The sequence below is a fragment of the Stegodyphus dumicola genome, chromosome 4, assembly GCF_044657685.1.
Source record: "Stegodyphus dumicola isolate Sdum_Otavi_A_Nest chromosome 4, ASM4465768v1".
Taxonomy (NCBI): Eukaryota; Metazoa; Arthropoda; class Arachnida; order Araneae; family Eresidae; genus Stegodyphus; species Stegodyphus dumicola.
The window spans coordinates 86842095-86860636 of NC_140771.1; the positions used below are offsets into that span (position 1 = coordinate 86842095).

General features: G+C 33.8%; 1 protein-coding gene across 2 annotated transcripts in view; it reads right to left on the reverse strand.

Moving 5' to 3' along the window:
- LOC118182595 (neprilysin-2-like) overlaps positions 1-18542 on the reverse strand; it is an 84321-nt gene that overhangs the window by 41766 nt on the left and 24013 nt on the right. For both annotated transcript variants that reach the window (XM_085815149.1, XM_085815150.1), the window contains exons 3-5: positions 12320-12484; positions 10599-10679; positions 9570-9781 (exon numbers count right to left, since the gene is read on the reverse strand). In XM_085815149.1, the coding sequence (XP_085671275.1) occupies positions 9570-9781; positions 10599-10679; positions 12320-12484 (458 nt within the window). The remainder of the gene's footprint in view (positions 1-9569; positions 9782-10598; positions 10680-12319; positions 12485-18542) is intronic.

Consider the following 18542-nt stretch of genomic DNA (forward strand, 5'->3'; position numbering starts at 1 on the left):
GTCGTTCCCCTCCGGGAATTTCAAAACAGGGGCATTGATGAGTGCTTCTTTTAACCTTTCAAATGCGATATTTGCTTCTGCTGTCCACGTGAATTTACTTTTCTTTCTTTTAAGTACTAACAAGGGTTCAACAATATTAGCAAAATCTTTTATGAATGACCGATAATAAGAACATGACCCAAGGAAAGAAGAAAGTTTCTTGGCGGTGTTGGGAGGTGGGAAATTCTTGATGGCTTTTATTTTTGAATCTTGAGTTTCTATACCCTTTTGCGAAATTTTATAACCCAGATATTTAAATTCTTTAGTTGCGAACTTTCATTTTGAGGCATTAATTGTAAGACCGGCCTCTTTTAATAATTTAAAAACTTCTTCTAGGTCTTTAATATGTTGTTTCAACGTACTACTCGTTATAATTATATCATCTAGATAGATTAAAGTCGATTTTCCTAGGACAGGCTTTAGAACAATGTCCATAACTCTCTGCAATGTTGACTGGGCCACACACAACCCAAAGGGCATGCGTAAAAATGCATAAGTGCCCGATTTTGTTATAAACGCGGTTTTATGTATGTCTTCGGGTCTCATAGCTATCTGATAGTAGCCAGACGTTAAGTCCAACGTAGTCATGTATCTTGTAGATTTAATCTTTCTAATAATTTCCTCTATAACCGGCAAAGGGTAAACTGGGAATTTAGTAACACTATTAACTATTAAATTTTCTGTAATCGATAGCAAACCTCCTAGCCCTTTTATCCGAAGGAGGAAACTCGTTCTTTTTCCTACATAGTACGACTGGACTCGCGTACTCACTATTTATGGGCGTTATTATTTGGTTCTTTAACATTTCCTGAATGTGTTCTTCTATGATTTGCTCTTTCTGTTTATCATAGCGGTAAGGTTTAGTCCTACAGGGTTTGTCGGCAGTTAACTGTATCTCATGCGTAACTATTTGACAACTACCAGGCCGTTCTGAAAACAAGTTTGAAAAAGTACTCACCACTTGCTGGATGGCTTGGCTTTCATGGTCATTCAAATGGCTAAGGTCGACTTGCGGTTGTTCCACTGGTTCCACTACCCTCCGATCCATCTCTAGCACAATAGAACTTTCCTGAAAATTCAGTTTGGCCTTCGCGGCTTTTAAAAACTCCATACCTAAAATAAGTGGACTTTGCAAGTTTTTTACTACAAAAATTAATACTTTAAGGCTTTCGTTTTGAACCTGTATTTTTAAAGATAGTTTTCCAATACAATGACAAGTTTGTCCTTGCGCTGCTATGATTTCTGTGTTTTTATTTTTAAATAATCGAAACCTATTAAAATTCTTCTTAAAAAAATATCACTCATAAAATTACTTTCTGCTCCTGTATCGATGAGGGCTTCTACTGGTACATCGCCAACCTAGACTTGTATAATTGGTAATTGTGACTTTTTTACGATGACCGTATTTAAGTATCTTCTTGAGGGTTTTTTCAAAACTTCCGGGGTCTGGACCTTCGCTTTCACAGGCCCCTCTACTCTTTTAAAGCTTTCCTTTCAACTTCTGCCTTCTTGGTACGCGGACGGTTGTTTTCAAATTTCCTTTTTGGGCGTTGACCTTCGAACTTCGATGAGTTAGCTTGATAGCTCTTTCCCCCATAAGAGCGGTTTGCATTTCTGGTCTGCTCATTTTAAGATTGCCTTCAGGTACTTTGAGAATACGATGCCCCTCTAGCTTTTTCCGCTATTCTGAGATTTTGGAACTTGACCGCCAATTCGAAGAGCTCCTGCAATGTGCTTTGGTTTCTAATTTCGAAGTAATCTTGAGCAGCATGTAGCAATCTTGGTAAGATTATTTCAATAATCTCCGCGTCGGGTTTCTTCCCATACAAAATATCCGTCAGCTTAATTTTTCGCAGAATAAAGTCCGTCAACTCTTCTATATCCCGTAGATAAAAACTATATAGTTCGGCTTCTAGCCTTACTCGGTCTTTCACTATGGGGAAGGCCTTTAATAACGATTTTTTGAAATTTTCAAATGTACGAGTATATGTCTGGCCGTATATGTCTGGCCTAATAAAAATTTGCCTATATTCTTCCACCATAGCGAGGCCTGTCCTCTTAGTGCAGATGTTGCGATGGCAACTTTTTGTCTTTCAGGCACAGGGTAGAGCTGGAAGTGGTTATCGAGGCCTTCTAGAAATATCGCCACCGAATTTTTTCCGTCGAAATTGACGTTTGGCTTAATTGACGCTCTCATCGTCTGGACCAGATATCCAAATCCTTCCAATTGGCTTGCCATTTCTTGTTGTTGTCCAGCAGCTTCCATCCAATTTTCGGCCATTTCAGTTCGACAAGTGTTCGGGCGCCAATGTAATGTTGCTCGCTCCCAACCTGCACGCAACAATAGTGGTGACTGCTATGAACTGGAAATTACACAAAGTCTTGAGAAGGGTTTAAATCCCTTTTTATTCAACTTTAGAAATTACAGATGCGTGCTCTTGACGCTCACAAACTACGCCGACCCAGCGGTAAAATAAAAATAAGAAACTAAAAATGAATAATAACAAGTGACTACCTACGAGGCTCTCTAAAACGTAACTAACCTAACCGCGTTCTAAGATACCTCTGACAATTCAGCAAACTTCTGAATATTACGTGGAAAGATTTAACTATCTAGCGAGGCAAGCGCACAGGCCGAAACGCGTGGTTCTTCAATTTCTAATTAGCCACCTCCACGCTCGTGAAGCAAGAAAGCACATTTTCGAACTCGTTTCCCTTCTATTTAACTCAGATTACTTCCCCTGACAATTTTGAATACTTTGCGCGTTCTACTAAAATTTACATACTCTGGCATTGGCAATTCCAGGGTAAAGTAAGGCTTGACAGGAAAGATAGTTTAAACTTAAAATAAATGTTAGTTAAAATAAATATAAACCCTACAACCTAAAGGGGTGGCTCCAGCCTATGAATTTTTAATTTTTATTTTTTGCTCTCTATGACTAAAAATTTTGCCGACCCCTGGTGTAGAGTATGCAAACTATGTTTGATAAGCAATGTAAAACTTTCTTTAGAAATCAGTAGCCAGTAATGAAATAAAGAATAAAACTAAGATTAAATAAAATATTTAATGAAAATGAACAAAACTAATTTCTAGTGTTTCTCACGAAGCGCTGACGTTAACTCAATTAAGGTGGTTACGAATACAAAACAATTTTTAAAAAGTTCATAGAACAAAGTAACCCGTCTGAAGCAGACAGAAAGTGCATAAATAGATGTTTCTGTGGATATTTAACAGCATTATTAATAACATGATACAATATCGAACGCTTGAACAGTATTCATAGCAATACTGTCAGTGTATCCATGTTAAGAATGTCCTTAACAATGTCAGGAACCACATAAAATATAATATAATTATTTAATTATATTATTTTTTACTTTGTTCTCATATAAATAATTATCGAAATCTCTATATAATTTTCTTAAATATATTAAACGCCTTTAGAAAATTTTAGCTTTTTTGATATATTTTAGCCTGTTTTATAATAATGATTAAAGTTATTTTCTCACTCCTTTTAGCATGCCTTCGTGGTGTAATGGTAGCACGTTCGTCGTGTATTGGAGAGGTCCAGGTTCGAGTCTTAGCCGAAGGCGCTTATTTTTCACATCCTTATTTTTCACATCCCCTGCTTAAAAAAATAAACTTATATCTCTACACTGGGGTTCGAACTAAAAGGTGGTGAATGATGATTCCTTAACCCCAGGATTTGGCGACTAGGTCCCCTAATCCTTCCTCAGTCGCCCTTTGAAAGGGCGAGTATATAATGTATGTTAGCATTTAATTAGTTCCTTTATTAAAAACACATTCCGTCAAACATTAATTGTTAAATACTTGCTTTATTCAGAAACATTACCGTCAACACTACTGCTCAAGAAACTTACAGTTCAAAATATTATCGTTCTGAAAAAAACTGTTGTTGCCAATCGGGAAAATACATTTTAAATAAAATTAATACGTTGCGTTTACATTCGGGCATCCTGACTTAGTTATGACATCGGAACATTAAGAACTTATATTTAAAAAAATTAAATCTGTAATATTAATGTTTATAGTTCGAAAGTCTTTAGCTGTCATATAGATTCACCGTCGTTTTCTATTCTTTTTCCGTGTCCTAGTTTTAGTAATATGCGGCGTGTTGTTATCGTTTTGCAACTGTGAAAATGGGCAGTCATTAGCATAGCGTATGTGCAAGGTATTACCTATCTTGGCGTATGCAATATGTGGTAAATCAATCCATGTTCGACCAACTAATAAGTCGCATGGTTGCGTTTCATCTCCTAAAATTAGAACTGTAATGTCCTTTCCTTCCACATTATCAATCTCTAAATTAACAGTTACTTTTCCCAATGTTCTAGCGGCTGGTTTATTCTGGTTCCCAAAGCCAAACAATTCTACCACATCAAGTTTTACAATAAGATTCAGTCTCTTAGCCGCAGACTGTTTCAATAAACACGAACTAGAACCCGTATCTATGATTGCAGTAATTTCTTCTCCATTATTGATGCGAGCATACTTTAAATATACAGCTGGTGAAACACCTGAATTATGGTCCACGGATAAATTATTTTTAACATTTGTCAAGTCTGGATTCTTAGACGTACACCTTTTAAAAGTATGACCCTTTTCATTACATTTCCTGCAAATAATTTCTTTTTTACGCTGAGGACAATCCGTCGCTATATGTCCATAATCATTAGAATTGAAGCATTTCGGCTTACCCTTTTCATTGCGGATGCCAGAATTATATTCCCTTTTCCTTCCGTCTGTTTTATAAAATTTATCTCTCAGATTGTATTTATTATCAAAACTGTTTTTAAAACCCACTTTGAAATTACCATCTGTCTGCATGGAATCGTTAACATTTCTTTGTCTTGAATACTGATTATAGGATCCTTCATAAAATTTAGAACCAGATTTGGGCTTTGAATTATGCCTAAAAGTTTTATTTTCTACTTGAAGTACTTTTATCCCTGCCCGAATATTTTCATATTCATCTAGTTTTTCAGCCAACTCTTCGAGATTAATGAATTTAGACCAATCATCAATGAAATGGTCTCGGATAGCAGCGGGGACCCTTTTCTTTAATTGATCAGTAATAATAAGTTGTTTTGAAGAGTCAAAATCTGTTACATTTAATTCAGCAAGCCACTCTTCAAAATAATTTTTTAATTCAAACGTGAAGTCTTTCCACGTATTACGCAATGTTTTAATATGATCAACGAACTTTTGCCGAAACTGTTCAGGGCTTAACTTAAATTTTCTCAGTAGCAGTTGTTTAACGTGCTTATAGTCGTTAGCTTTCTCTTCTGATTCACGGGCAATTAATTGAGTTATTTCATAAGGCAATAGACCCAACAGCTGAGAAACCCAGTTTTGTTCTTCTAACCCAATACGTCGTGCCTGTCTCTCAAATAAAACTAAATAAAAACTTATATCACCTTCATTCAAATCATACTTATGCATTAATTTACTCATATCACAAATATTACTTCTACTAACATTAGAAGGAACAGAATCATTTACATTACTACTTCTGATTTCCGATTCTATTTTCAATTTTTCAAGTTCAAATGCTCTTTGATTATCTTTTTCTTTTCCTAAAATTTCTAACTTTTCCCTGTCTAAACGATCATTTATAATTCTATCTAGCATTTGTTTAGTAAAGTCTTCGTTATAATTCTTACTATTCAAAATCATATCTCTTAAGCCTACAATTTTAATATCAGAACGGACATCTACATCAAGTTCCAAAGCAAGTTCTTTTAAGTCACATTTCTTGCCTCTTGCCAAATAAGCCATCTTAGACTTCAATTTTCAAATAATAATACAATAATTATACTTAAGTTCTTTCCGTTTAATACTTAAACATAACATAAACAGTTTATAAATTCACGTACCTTTCTACTTTCAGTTTTGGCGAGCTTCCGCATTCAGTTTAGGCTTAGCGTACGTTAAGGCAATACGTTGTTAAATCTAGATAATAATTCTAATTTATCCCACTTCTGAAATGTTAGCATTTAATTAGTTCCTTTATTAAAAACACATTCCGTCAAACATTAATTGTTAAATACTTGCTTTATTCAGAAACATTACCGTCAATATTACTGCTCAAGAAACTTACAGTTCAAAATATTATCGTTCTGAAAAAAACTGTTGTTGCCAATCGGGAAAATACATTTTAAATAAAATTAATACGTTGCGTTTACATGTATTTTCTCCCTTCTTTCTGCATACCATCGTAGTGTAACGGCAGCACACTTAATACGTATTCGTGCGGTCCAGATTCGGATCCCTGCAAAAGTTTTGCACATTTTTCTCGTCTCCTGCTTCATAATAACTTAATGATGCTACAAAGTAACATGATATTTATATAAAATATCAGGATAAAGCTTCCAATTTCATAGAGTTATTATTATTATCTCTACCAAAATATAAAAATAATTACTGTATTACATTAAAATTCTATTAAAAAGCATTTTTGTTTCGCATACTGTTCCTTTATCTTCATCGAAAAAAAAATTGTGAAATAAAAATGCAAAAATTAAAAAAAAAAAAAAAAAAAAAAAATCAGCAGATACTGTTAATCATACATTTTTTTAAGGTTCTTACATTTCCTACAATATTCGTAAAAGTAACGAACGAAAAGTACTATGATGTTGGTTGTTTTTTATCTCTACATTTCGTTTCGTATAATTTTAGTAAAAATAACGTCCAAAAATATACACTTATTTCACCAAAATCATACGTATGTTTTTGGAGGCGTGCTGCTTGGCTGTGCTTTAATAGCTGAAAGGTCCGAAGAACTTGCTTCAAAAACTGGCGTAAAATTTTTATGCATTACACTTGAGCAAAATAACATTATTTAACAGCTATCCAACTCATAATTATTCCCATTTCGCTTGTTGTTTAGTAATCTAAGTTAAAAAGTAATATGTTTTTTTTTCTGGAATTTTAATGATATGGAAAATATAAAACATGAAATTAAACTAACTAAATAAATAAATAATTGCATTTAATAAAAGTACACTCTATAACAAAAAAATCGACGCACCAAGAAGGAATCATCCGATTGCTTTGAAATTTCGTATGCATAAATGTTTTGACCAAATTTGCAAATGATTAAAATTTAGTGTCCAATGAATGAATAGTGCATCGGAACTGCGCATCCAGCATATGTATATAAGGAGCTGTTCTTGAACTGTTGGTCAAAAATTTTTTGTTAAATATCATTTTGTTACAATGGTGCTAGGCTCGATCACGTTGTTATGATGTTGACAAGGGACGTATAGTCTTTAGCGACGAATCCCGCTTCCAATTGTGACGATCATCGAAGACGTGTCTAGAGACGACCACAGCAGCCTGTCGATCCTGCTTTTACTATTGCACGCCACACAGGCCCTCAATCAAGAGTTATGGTCTAATGTGCCATTTCCCTTAATAGCCGGACCCCTTTGGTCGTCATTAGAGGCACTCTTACAGCACAGCGGTACGTCGACGACATTCTGGGACCTGTTTTGCTACCGTTCCTTTTGTAGTACCCTGCCTTTATTTTTCAGCAAGATAATGCCAGACCACACGCGGCACGTGTTACTATGAACTGTCTTACAGGTTGTTAAACACTTCCTTGGCCATCCAGATCACCAGATCTCTCTTCCATCGAGCATATCTGGGATATGACGGGAAGACGACTGCATCTACTAAGAATGTTGATGACCTAGCCCGACAATTGGAGCAAATTTGCCAATAAATACCGCAGGAGACCATCCGGGAGCTTTATCAGTCTATGCCAAGCCGTGTGGCAGCTTGCGTCCAGGGTAGAGGTTGGTCAACACCTTGCGTTGTAACTATGTAATAATTGAAATAAATCATTTAATTGTTCTGTAATTTTAATCATTTTCTAATTCTGTACATAATCTTTCTATCCCTCAATTTTTCTTTCCATCGGGCAACTCCTTCTTGGTGCGTCGATGTTTTTGCTATAGAGCGTACTTTCTTGTTTGAAATGTAAAATTAGAAGTTAATTTATTTCCGCTCACATATTTTTAATGTTAACTGAGAAAAATAGTAGTGAATATTCATTAAAACATCAATAATTAAAACATAGGAATAATGAAATAAGGTTAAGTTTAACACTTTAAGATTCATCAGTTACTAACATGAGAAAAACCTAGTCCCCTTCGATGAATTGCGTTGTTTTAGCAAAGCAGTATCATATGTGAAGATATAAATAACTCTTATGTAAATCTTAGTAACATAAGAGTATTATTTTTTTAAAATCTAGAATACGATATAAGTATACAATTTTTTAAAGAAATATTGTTATTTTGTTTCCGTAATATTTAGCGATATACAAGCAATAAATCTACTTCTGCTAAATTCATAATTTATAAAGGCAGTAAATTAGCACATTATTTTCTCTGGAATTCCAAGCTATTACCTGAGCGCTTAATTAATTATGTTTACATTTGTTGAAGGTTTTTCTTCCACCAGTCTATTCTGAATGAATATCGTCATCAGTTTCAGATTTGGAATCCTGAGCGGTATATCACGGTCGGTTTCATGCTAAAATGAAATATTTGGATAAAATATTCTAAAATAATTTTGATATATGTGTTGATCACGGAACACACAATATATTTTTTCTTACGTTACCGCATTAACAACGTCTTTATATTTCGTTTAAGGATACTGAACGAAAGTAATACCTGTCATATTTTCTTCTATTCATCAAATGAAGTTATTCAAAATTTCTGTTACAACATGGGCAGCTATATGTACAAATGTCTATCGTTCGCTCTAGATGTCAATATTTGCGGGAAATTATTGAGAAACCCAATAAATTTTACATATGCAAAAAAAAAAAAAAAAAAACTGAAATGTTTCAGATTTTAAATTACGTCCAAAGGGGCGTTTTTTTAACGTTTTGAGTGTTACCTTTATTTATTAAATTTCTTTGCACTTAAACCATAAAATTCAGTTCAAGAGCAATATCGCAAAATAATGTTAAATTAAGCATATCTTTAGAATTTCCGATATACCACAGTCTCGCGAGCTGGAGATAAAAGTATTTTTTTTTTCTATATAACGTTGCCATTTCTCGCTTTTAAAGCATTGAGTTTGTAAATCAAAAATTCGTTAAAGTTTTACAAAATATAAAATCTATAATAAAACAAATTCCAAATTTGGGATTTCAGATGCCCATATTCGCAGTAGGATTTCGTCATTCAAAATTCGATGGCTCTATGTACCATTGTTTTATCACAATGCGAGAAATAGACAATCATTTATGCAGATTTTTCATTATTTAATTTCTTCAAATATAATGCAGGACTCTAACATTTTGTGGCAACAGTTTGAAAAGTGAACCGACGTTTATGAGTCCGACGCAAAATCGCAAAACGAAAACAATAGTCCTTCAGGGACAAAGCCCCTTTGGACTAAAAAAAAAAAAAAAAAAAAAAAAAAAAAAAAAAAAAAATTAATTTCTTATCCAACAGCGAAATTATTTTTGAAAGTCATGTATACTTACTATTATGGTGTGAGGAAGTCCGAAGATTTTATTAGAGGTAACTTGCAACCCTATCAAGATGTTGTGATCGTAGCCGAGCTCCCGAAGTCGACGGAGAGTTTCAATCCAGTCAAAGGACGCTGCATCCCAGCTCTTCCCTTTCAACATTGGCCACCCTCCGAGAGAGTCCAGAATTCCTTTTAGAGGCTCGAGACCTTTTTCTTCGATTTTTTCTACTCACAGAAAAATTTAAAACACCAGACACACAAGCGAGAACAAATATTCAGACAAATACTCAAAAATGTTTGTGATAGTTTATTTAACTTTTTTTTCCAACTTTCTCTTAGGTTTCGTTTTAATTATGCATTCACTCAGTTAAGAGATTTAAAGACTTGATTAGCAAGCGATGTTTTGTGAAATGAAGGGAAGAATCATAACCGAATGATTTTTAATAGACACACATTTGGATGTGCTTCGGCTCTCGTGCTTGCTTTGTATCAGGAAGCCGCTGCTGGATTCAGGTACTTTACCGGACCCTAGTCAGATTGATAAGCGAGTTTTGATTTAGATTATGTTTTCAATACAAATATGTTGTAGCTTTAAGCAGAGTGCTAATATTGTGTCTAGCTGAAACGTACACCCAGGCGGTGACCGCCGTAAACATCGCGGACGAGAACGTCGCGAAGAAAACAACGCAAGGCGAAAACGTCGTAGTAAAACGTCGCATCGTGGGAGAAAAGAAAACAAAGAGAAAAAAATCGCAGTTCTAAAACAGCGTGGTACAAAAATCGTGGTCGAAAGCAGTTCAAAAATTTTGTAGCTTACAAACATCGTCGTCGAAAATATCTTGGTAAAAAAAAAAAGTACTTACAAATCATCGCATGATGATAACATCGCACACATGCGTTTTCGGGTTTTAAAAGTTGTAAGTGCATGTTCGCATAATGATTTGGGATAGCAGGAAGGAAAAGGGATTCTTTTAATTCTATATTTATATTCATTATAATTTATGAGGAATTGAATTATAAAAAGGTGAATTAGAAAACTTACCAGTTTCCATACAAGACCTGTACATGCTTTTCAACAAGTTTTCATAAGATTCGTCTTCCGTTGTGTCTTTTTCTAACAATACTGGAAATAAAAATATATTCCTGCAGATGAAATTCCATTAACATTTTATCTTTCATTTTAAAATCTTTTTTTTTTAAGTTATCAACTTCAGGTTTCAGATATCATTGCATATCTCTTTCAGGTCAATATGCCATTACGCATTACTTGAAGAGAAGTCATAGTTTATGTTAAAACTTTCAGAAACTGTGGAATGAGACGTTAGTGAAAAAGTCAATAGGAAGACTATTGAATTCTTAATGAAAAAAAGTAATTTGTTATCTGTACTTAAAATGTTCAGCAAAGTTCCAACGCTCTAAAAAACATAAATTAGATTTAGGCTATTATATAAGGAAAGTATTTAGCTAATACAGTGGTTCCCAAAGATTTCCAAGTCGGGGCGCCTTTTCCATAGCGCCCGACCCAAAAGTAAAAGTTATGACTAAGTATTAGTAAGATATCAAATTAAACAAAACTCGTGTATCATCATTATTTAACATTTTTTATTTTATTAATACTAACTTAGTAATTAAAATGATGATGAGGCAAAATTTCAGTGCACATTTTCTCAAATCATGGAGTCAAATTGGACACAGCCGCCCTCATTTCGAAATGTTTTGTTCAAAAATATGTCCTTTGCTTGGACCACGTTGTAGGTCAAGGGTACCGGAAACCGTTAAATGTTAAAATCTATAAGAGATTTCCCAGCGCCCAAGACTTAAACTGATGATATGAGAGCATTTCTGAGATTAGCAGGCTACTACAGTAATTATATTTCGATGTATTCAGCAATCGCTGTTCCACTAACTGATCTTTTAAACGGAAAAACAATAAAGGGTGATATTCTGTTAGTGCAGAGAGCGAGAGAGGCTTTCACTGAATTGAAAGAGAAATTATCCAATCACCCAGTTTTATATGCACCCGAATTTACTCTTCACTTTATTCTACAAACTGATGCATCTGATCGTGAAATGGGAGTTCTACTAACCCAACTCTCTATCAAGGGAGAAGAAATATCGTATTATACAGGGTGCGTCAGAAAAATGTATACACACTTTGAACTGTCATAGAAAATTTATTTTCCAACCTGCAAAGTTAAATTTCTGCATAAAGTAAGGCTATAGTCCAATTTTGAAAAATAAGTGCACTTTCTGATCAAACAGAATGTTCCAAATGGTGTTTAAAATAAATGTTTAAAATGGTGGCCTTCATCTACACATTCCTGAGTACGAATTACTACTGATTTCGTACCTCGCACCAAAAATGAGATTTCTAAGCACACCGCTTGAGTCTGATCTCAAAACGGGTCAAGGTGACTTGGTTTAAGACAGTATACCTCATATTTTAATGTGCCCCATAAGAAAATATCGAGGGACGTAAGGTCTGGAGAGCTTGCAGGAAATTCGATTGGTCCTCTGTGTCCTATCCACTGGTCTTACATTATCACTCAACACTACCACTTATACTTACACACACCGTCTTATCTAATATAGGATAACAGAAGAGAGCTGATTTTAAAGATACGCTTATTATTTAAAAGAAAGAAAACGGGTTGTTTTTCACTTTAAATGAAAAGAAATATTCAAATTAATGTAATTTATTTAATGTTATGGAGTGTAACTGTAATTTAATTAGCTGTCAATAATCTAATTATTTTTACATACCTCTGAGTTTGAAGAACTTATCATCATAAATTTCAGTAAGAACAGAAACCATGGGTGGGTAGATATCAAAAGGGAAATGTGTGTTCAGCCAGCCACCACAGGCGAATTGATAGAAATCATGACAAGGATTCGTGGTGTTATCCAAACTGTAGTAGATGTCAACAGCTGAAGAAAAATGCTTAGTTACAAAAGAATAGTTTCACTTCTCAGTTATAACTGTCATCTCATATTCAAGTAACAAATAAAGTCTTAATACGAGTATCATTGCTTTCAGATATTTTAGGTACTATAAAATAGCCTCGAATACAAAACCTCGAAACAGGAAATATAGCGTTGCAATGAAAGGTTTGTCGACAGAAATATCATAAAAGTCTGATATTTTATTTTAAAATAAGGCTTTATTAGACAAGATGATATACAAGAAGCTCTAGACTAACTTAAACTTACAGAAATTTGGAATGTTATGCATGACATTCATAGCTTAGTTTTCACTTTAAATTACAAATGTTTTTTCTGTCCTTATACATCTTAGGTTAAAAATATGAGAATTCTTTTTTCTTCTTGTTTTGTATGTCGCCATTTTGAGTGCTAAATAAAATGTTTTCTGTGTTCCGTCATTAGAGTTGCTTCATATTGCCAAAGAAGTATCACAGTCCTAATTATTTTGGAGGCACCGACGAGATCGAATAATCGTGCGTATTTTTATATTATTAGTTCATCACTGAACACAATATTAGTGATACCAGATTATTACTTCCTGTTAATATTGAATTGCTTTATGTTATTAGTTCATCACTGAACGCAATATTAGCGATACGAGATTATTACTTCCTGTTAATATTGAATTGCTTTATTTTATTACCGTATTGGATATTATTTTTAATATTCATTTTAGTTGTCCAGACAGTAGATATATATATTGCTCTATGTTGTTATTCTTATTTTAGTCACAATTAATGTGTTAGAGAGAATGAACTTCATATAATTTGAATATTTCATTTTTGAGGTATACGTATTTAACAGAGTGGATTTAATTCCGTGATTCCTGACTGCATTAATTAAAGTAATTGAATTGAGATATTTTGAGGACACAGTGTTTGTTAATTTTAAACATAGAAATAATGTCTTACTTAGGAAGAGCTCGTAAGGAAGGTTTGCAAAATCTCGCGGCTGAACTGGGAGTTCATGTGACTGAAGATTTGAAAATAGTCAATTTAAAACAGAAAATTCTTGAAGGTAGAGATTATGATGAAGTATTCGTCAAAGGAGTCTTAGACACAATAATAGAAGAACGGAAAGAGAGGGAGGAAAGGGAAAAAGAAGAAAGGGAAGAGAGGGAGGAAAGGGAAAAAGAAGAAAGGGAAGAGAGGGAGGAAAGAGAAGAACGGAAAGAGAGGGAGGGAAGAGAAGAACGTAGGAGACAGGAAGAAGCAGAAGAGCGGAGAAGGAACGAACAGTATGAATTAGAAAGATTAAGACTTGAAACAGAGACAAAGTTTCAAAATACCGGACAGATTCGGCCGAAAACGGAGCTGCGTCACCTTATGCAGAAATTCGATGACAAGAAAGGAGATATCAGTCTATATTTGCTATTGTTTGAAAGGCAAGCAGAATAGGCTCAAATTGATAAAGAAGAATTTGTATCTCATTTACTAGGACTACTTCCTCACAAAGTAACCCAGTTAATAGCTAGAGAACCCTCCGATAAAGCTAACGACTATGAACACGTGAAGAATTTATTGTTAAGACGGTTTAAACTAAGCCCGGAAAAGTTTAGGAAAAGTTTACCAGAGGATAAATTTCTATTACCTTATACTAGTATGGGTTACGTTAATGGTAATAAAATTTCTATATTAAGGGATTCAGGCGCTAGTATTGATATAGTTTGTCGCAAATACATCACACCGGAAATGCTGACAGGTGAAAATGTGAGGGTGCAATAGCCATTAGATTTGAATCCAACCTGTTTACCATTGGCTGAGATCGAACTAAATTGCGATCTTGGGCGAGTAATAACTAAGGCTGCCATTATTAGAAATGAACTCGACAAGGGTAGGTATTTATTAGGCAATCGAACTTTTGCACTGTTGAATAAACAATTAAAGGAGCCTGATAGTTGTCCTCACCAGGTTAATGCTGTCTCTACTAGAGCTCAAAGGAAAAGAGAAATAGCTGAAGATAAGATCTTGGAACCGATGGAGGAAGAAAATAAAGCATTCAGAGATGTCTTTGAAGAAGAAGTTAAATCACCGGAATTAAACGTGGAAGATGTTCACGAAAATTTGAAAAACGATAAAGAAATTAATATTGAGAATCATTTTGCAATGCAGCGTTATCATCATCTTTCGGCTTTTGATTTAATATCAAAGCCGCTACTAATAACAGACGAAGAAAACAATTGTCGAAAGGAAATGACAATTGAATATTATCCAAAAGGCACAGAAGAACTGAGGAAAGGCTTTGCTGTGAATTATAGCCGAGAAACTGGTCCAACATGGAAGAGATCTAGGCGCCGTCAAGAAAAAAAAAGAAGACTAATTTGAACACTGTCCATTTTCTTCCTATTTAAATGTGGTGTAAAAATATTTGTTTAAAATTTAAAAATTTTGGCCTGAAACTTATGAGAGAAGTTACCTTTTCTCTTTAAGCAATTGAGCAAGCCGAGCTTATAAACTGTCGAATTTTACAGAACTTTTCCCTTCGGAAAAAGTCTCTCCGTTGGGGAAGAGATTGTAACATCTTTAAATAATATTAAAATCTTGTAGTTTAAATAATTTAAATAGATGAACATTAAGGTATTTGTGAATGGCAATATTTGAAACCAGACTCGAGTGCCACGAGCGACTCTCGCACGAAGAATGTAATTTATTTTTAAATGTTAGAATTCTTTTTTCTTCTTGTTTTGTATGTCGCCATTTTGAGTGCTAAATAAAATGTTTTCTATGTTCCATCATTAGAGTTGCTTCATATTGCCAAAGAAGTATCACAGAATTTGTATGCCTACAGAATTTTTACCTTTTTTGTAACATTTTAAGGGGAAAATGTTTTAAAAATGATAACCAATCTGTTATCGTTTTTTTTAATTTAATAATTGTTATTTGCTTTAAATGGGTTTATGTAATCTGCGAAAGTTAAGAAAATAAGGCTGCGGAAAGATCTTCGGAAGTAAAGAAGCTAAGAAAGGTTTGGTTTGGTTTATTAGATTACTGCAAAGCACTCGAGGGCTATCTGCCTTAAGGAAGGGATGCCTTCGTGGAGGACTTTTTAAGGGAAACTTGCTCGTATACAATTTACACATGGGAAAACCACGAAAACACCCATGCAGCCAGCCCGTTCGCGGGATTCGAACCTCAGACCGAACTACCAGCGTTCAGCGACGTTACCGTTCGGCCACTGGTGGGCCTCAGAAGCTAAGAAAGTAATTCTCAAAGCAAATACTTTACACTTTGTTAAAAGCAACGCATTGCACATTCATAAAAACTTCTTTTATTAGAAAAACGTTAAATTCCTTAAGTTTATTACAGCTCTAGGTTTACAAATTGATTTTAAGGCAACATACATTAATAACGTTTTAATGATTAATTTCATCAAAATTTTTATTCCAAATATTTTATAGTTTCATGAGCACATGCATTAAAACATATATTAACAACAGTTCGTGGCAATTTTAAACTTAAAAATGTGCACTTCCGTGTTATGATACTGTTTTATTCTTAGATTACAATAAAATAAAAGCCATAAAACAAAACATTCTCGATTGAGTATCATTAGCAGAGCTTGGCAACAATACTATAAGGTTCAATATGGATTCCCGCGGGCCGTATGTGGCCCCAGAGTAGTTTTATGAGACCCGCGAATACATACCCACATAAATTAATTGGATATTAAGATAATTTATTTTTATGGCAAAAATTTGAAGAAATTTTATGATTTTGATCATTTTTAATTCAAATTCACAGTTTTGTTACCATTAAAAACGAACATGAATAATTCCCCAGAAAATCTATAAATAAAGTTAATTAATTTATACTATGATGTAAATTATATTCAAATATTTGAAGATACAAATTTCATAGGCCTTTTTTTCATAAGCCTTTAACAGAAACACCCTCATTTGCAAATTTTTAAGAAAAGAATGACCGCTTTCTTAGGGAATAAATGTACAGTTTTTTCCGCATTTTGAAACTAATAAGTCAAAAAAAAAAAAAGTACTTATACTGAAAGACAAACATCTGCAGCTCGTCAGAAAGACAATTTCTAGCAGTTTTTCTCCAAGGTAACAAACGTCGTCAAAATCGAAATTCCATGAGGTATTGTGAAGTTGTAGTGTTGTAGTGAGAAGAAAAGAACTTTATATATTATTTTCATGCTAAGGCATATATTTTTACTTTCTTGTAGCAAGTATTGCAACCACGAAAACTTTCGGGAGTCGTGAAAATGGATATTTTAGCGAAAATATCCATTTAACGGCAAATTAACACATTTAACATTGTGCTAAATTGACTATTCCAAAACAAAAACTAGAAAACTTGACATTATGTAAAAAGACCGTTCAAAAAATCAAATTGGTTTAAAATCATTATATGTAAATCGGAAATTCAAAAGAAAATAACTATAAAGAGCGAAAATGTATATACTTTAAACCAAATTGTCATTTAAACAACGCTCAAAAATTGGGTGGTCCCCGATTATGCTAAAGTAAACTTTTAATACCAAGAAAACGAAAAACCTTTCATAAAGCTTCTTTAAATAAAAAAAATCAAATGTGAGCCTTTACGCAAACTTACCTAAGGGATAATATACTTAATTCTTCGGGTGACCAGACTGTGTTCCTTGTAGAATTCAAAGCTGCTCTTTAAAAGCAAAAAAAAAAAAAAAAGCGATAAGGTTCAAAGCGTCCAATAGCAGACCTAAGTATTTAAACATGTGTTCAAAATGTCCTATACTTTTAAACTTCGTGTGCGGGGATGCCAAATGTTGGGTGCATTCTGTAAAAATTATTACCTTTGAGGAGGATGATCGTCGACTGCAATTGGTGAAGAAAGAAACTTCTAAAAGATGCTGTCTTCTGTAAAATCTTAAAACGAGAAAGCAGTACTGGCTCAAAGTGGAGGAAAACAAAAATATGTGTTATAAAAGATAAAAGTCTTCACGTAATCGGGGTACAATATGTCTTAGAAACTAGGAGCCGCATTTTTTTACTGACAGCTAGAAGATTTAGAAGTTATTAAATTTATAAAATAATAGGAAGATAGTATAAATAATAACTGAAAGGAAGCAAGATATGTAACTACGCTATGAAGTTCATTTTAATCAGATTATAATAGAAAGCCTTTCAAATGATACTAAAGTCGTGACTGCTTTGTCTATTTTCGTAATGGTGAAAAGAACGTTTAATATTTTAACTCTCTTGTCTAAATCTTGCTTATTATATGTGTCACTTAGTACGTGTTCTTTGATACATCTTTTGAAGTCGCTGAGTATTTCCATTCGAGGTAAGTCGTAGTTAGTTTTATAGCTGGAGTATACTATGAACGTTTCTAGATCTTTTCCGAATTGCTGGATGCAGAAGTTTTTGCTAACTTTGAAAGTGGGTCGAAATTTGGTGGCGAGCTTCATTAATTGCCTTAAATTTCTATCTTCTATAATTTCTAAATTTCCAATAATAATATTTTGGTGATGTTGATCTACAAAAGGGCTGTATTTTGGGAGTTTGCAGTTTCAGGTATCTGGAGCATCATCGATCTCGTGGTGGTTAATTATTAAGCTACTTTGTTTTCTTGCATATCGGTAATTTGGTATTGCCTGTATTTTGTCAGAAAACAGATGTTGGTGCAGTTTAAAGATCTTATTAATTTTTAATTGGTCGTAAACGGTTAGAGGCTTCATATTTAAATTGAAAGTGGTAAAGTAATTGCTAAAGGATTTTGTGTTTGAAGTTGTGGAGAACTTAATAATACTTTTGTTGGAAAAAATTAGGAAATTTTGTAATCAGTTTTTCAATGGGTGCCTTAAAAAGTCTTATTTTTTGGTGTTGGGAATAACATCCAAAATAGAAATACTTATTTGTTCGAACTTGTGCAATTGAAAATGTTCAAGAATCGCAGTATTGTAATCAGAATCTTTCTTTTGCTTATGAGACGGAATTTTAAATTTCTTAATGTGAGATCGTTGGTTATTAATCCTAATGTTGAGTTTGTTCTTGGTTTGTTCAATATAACTT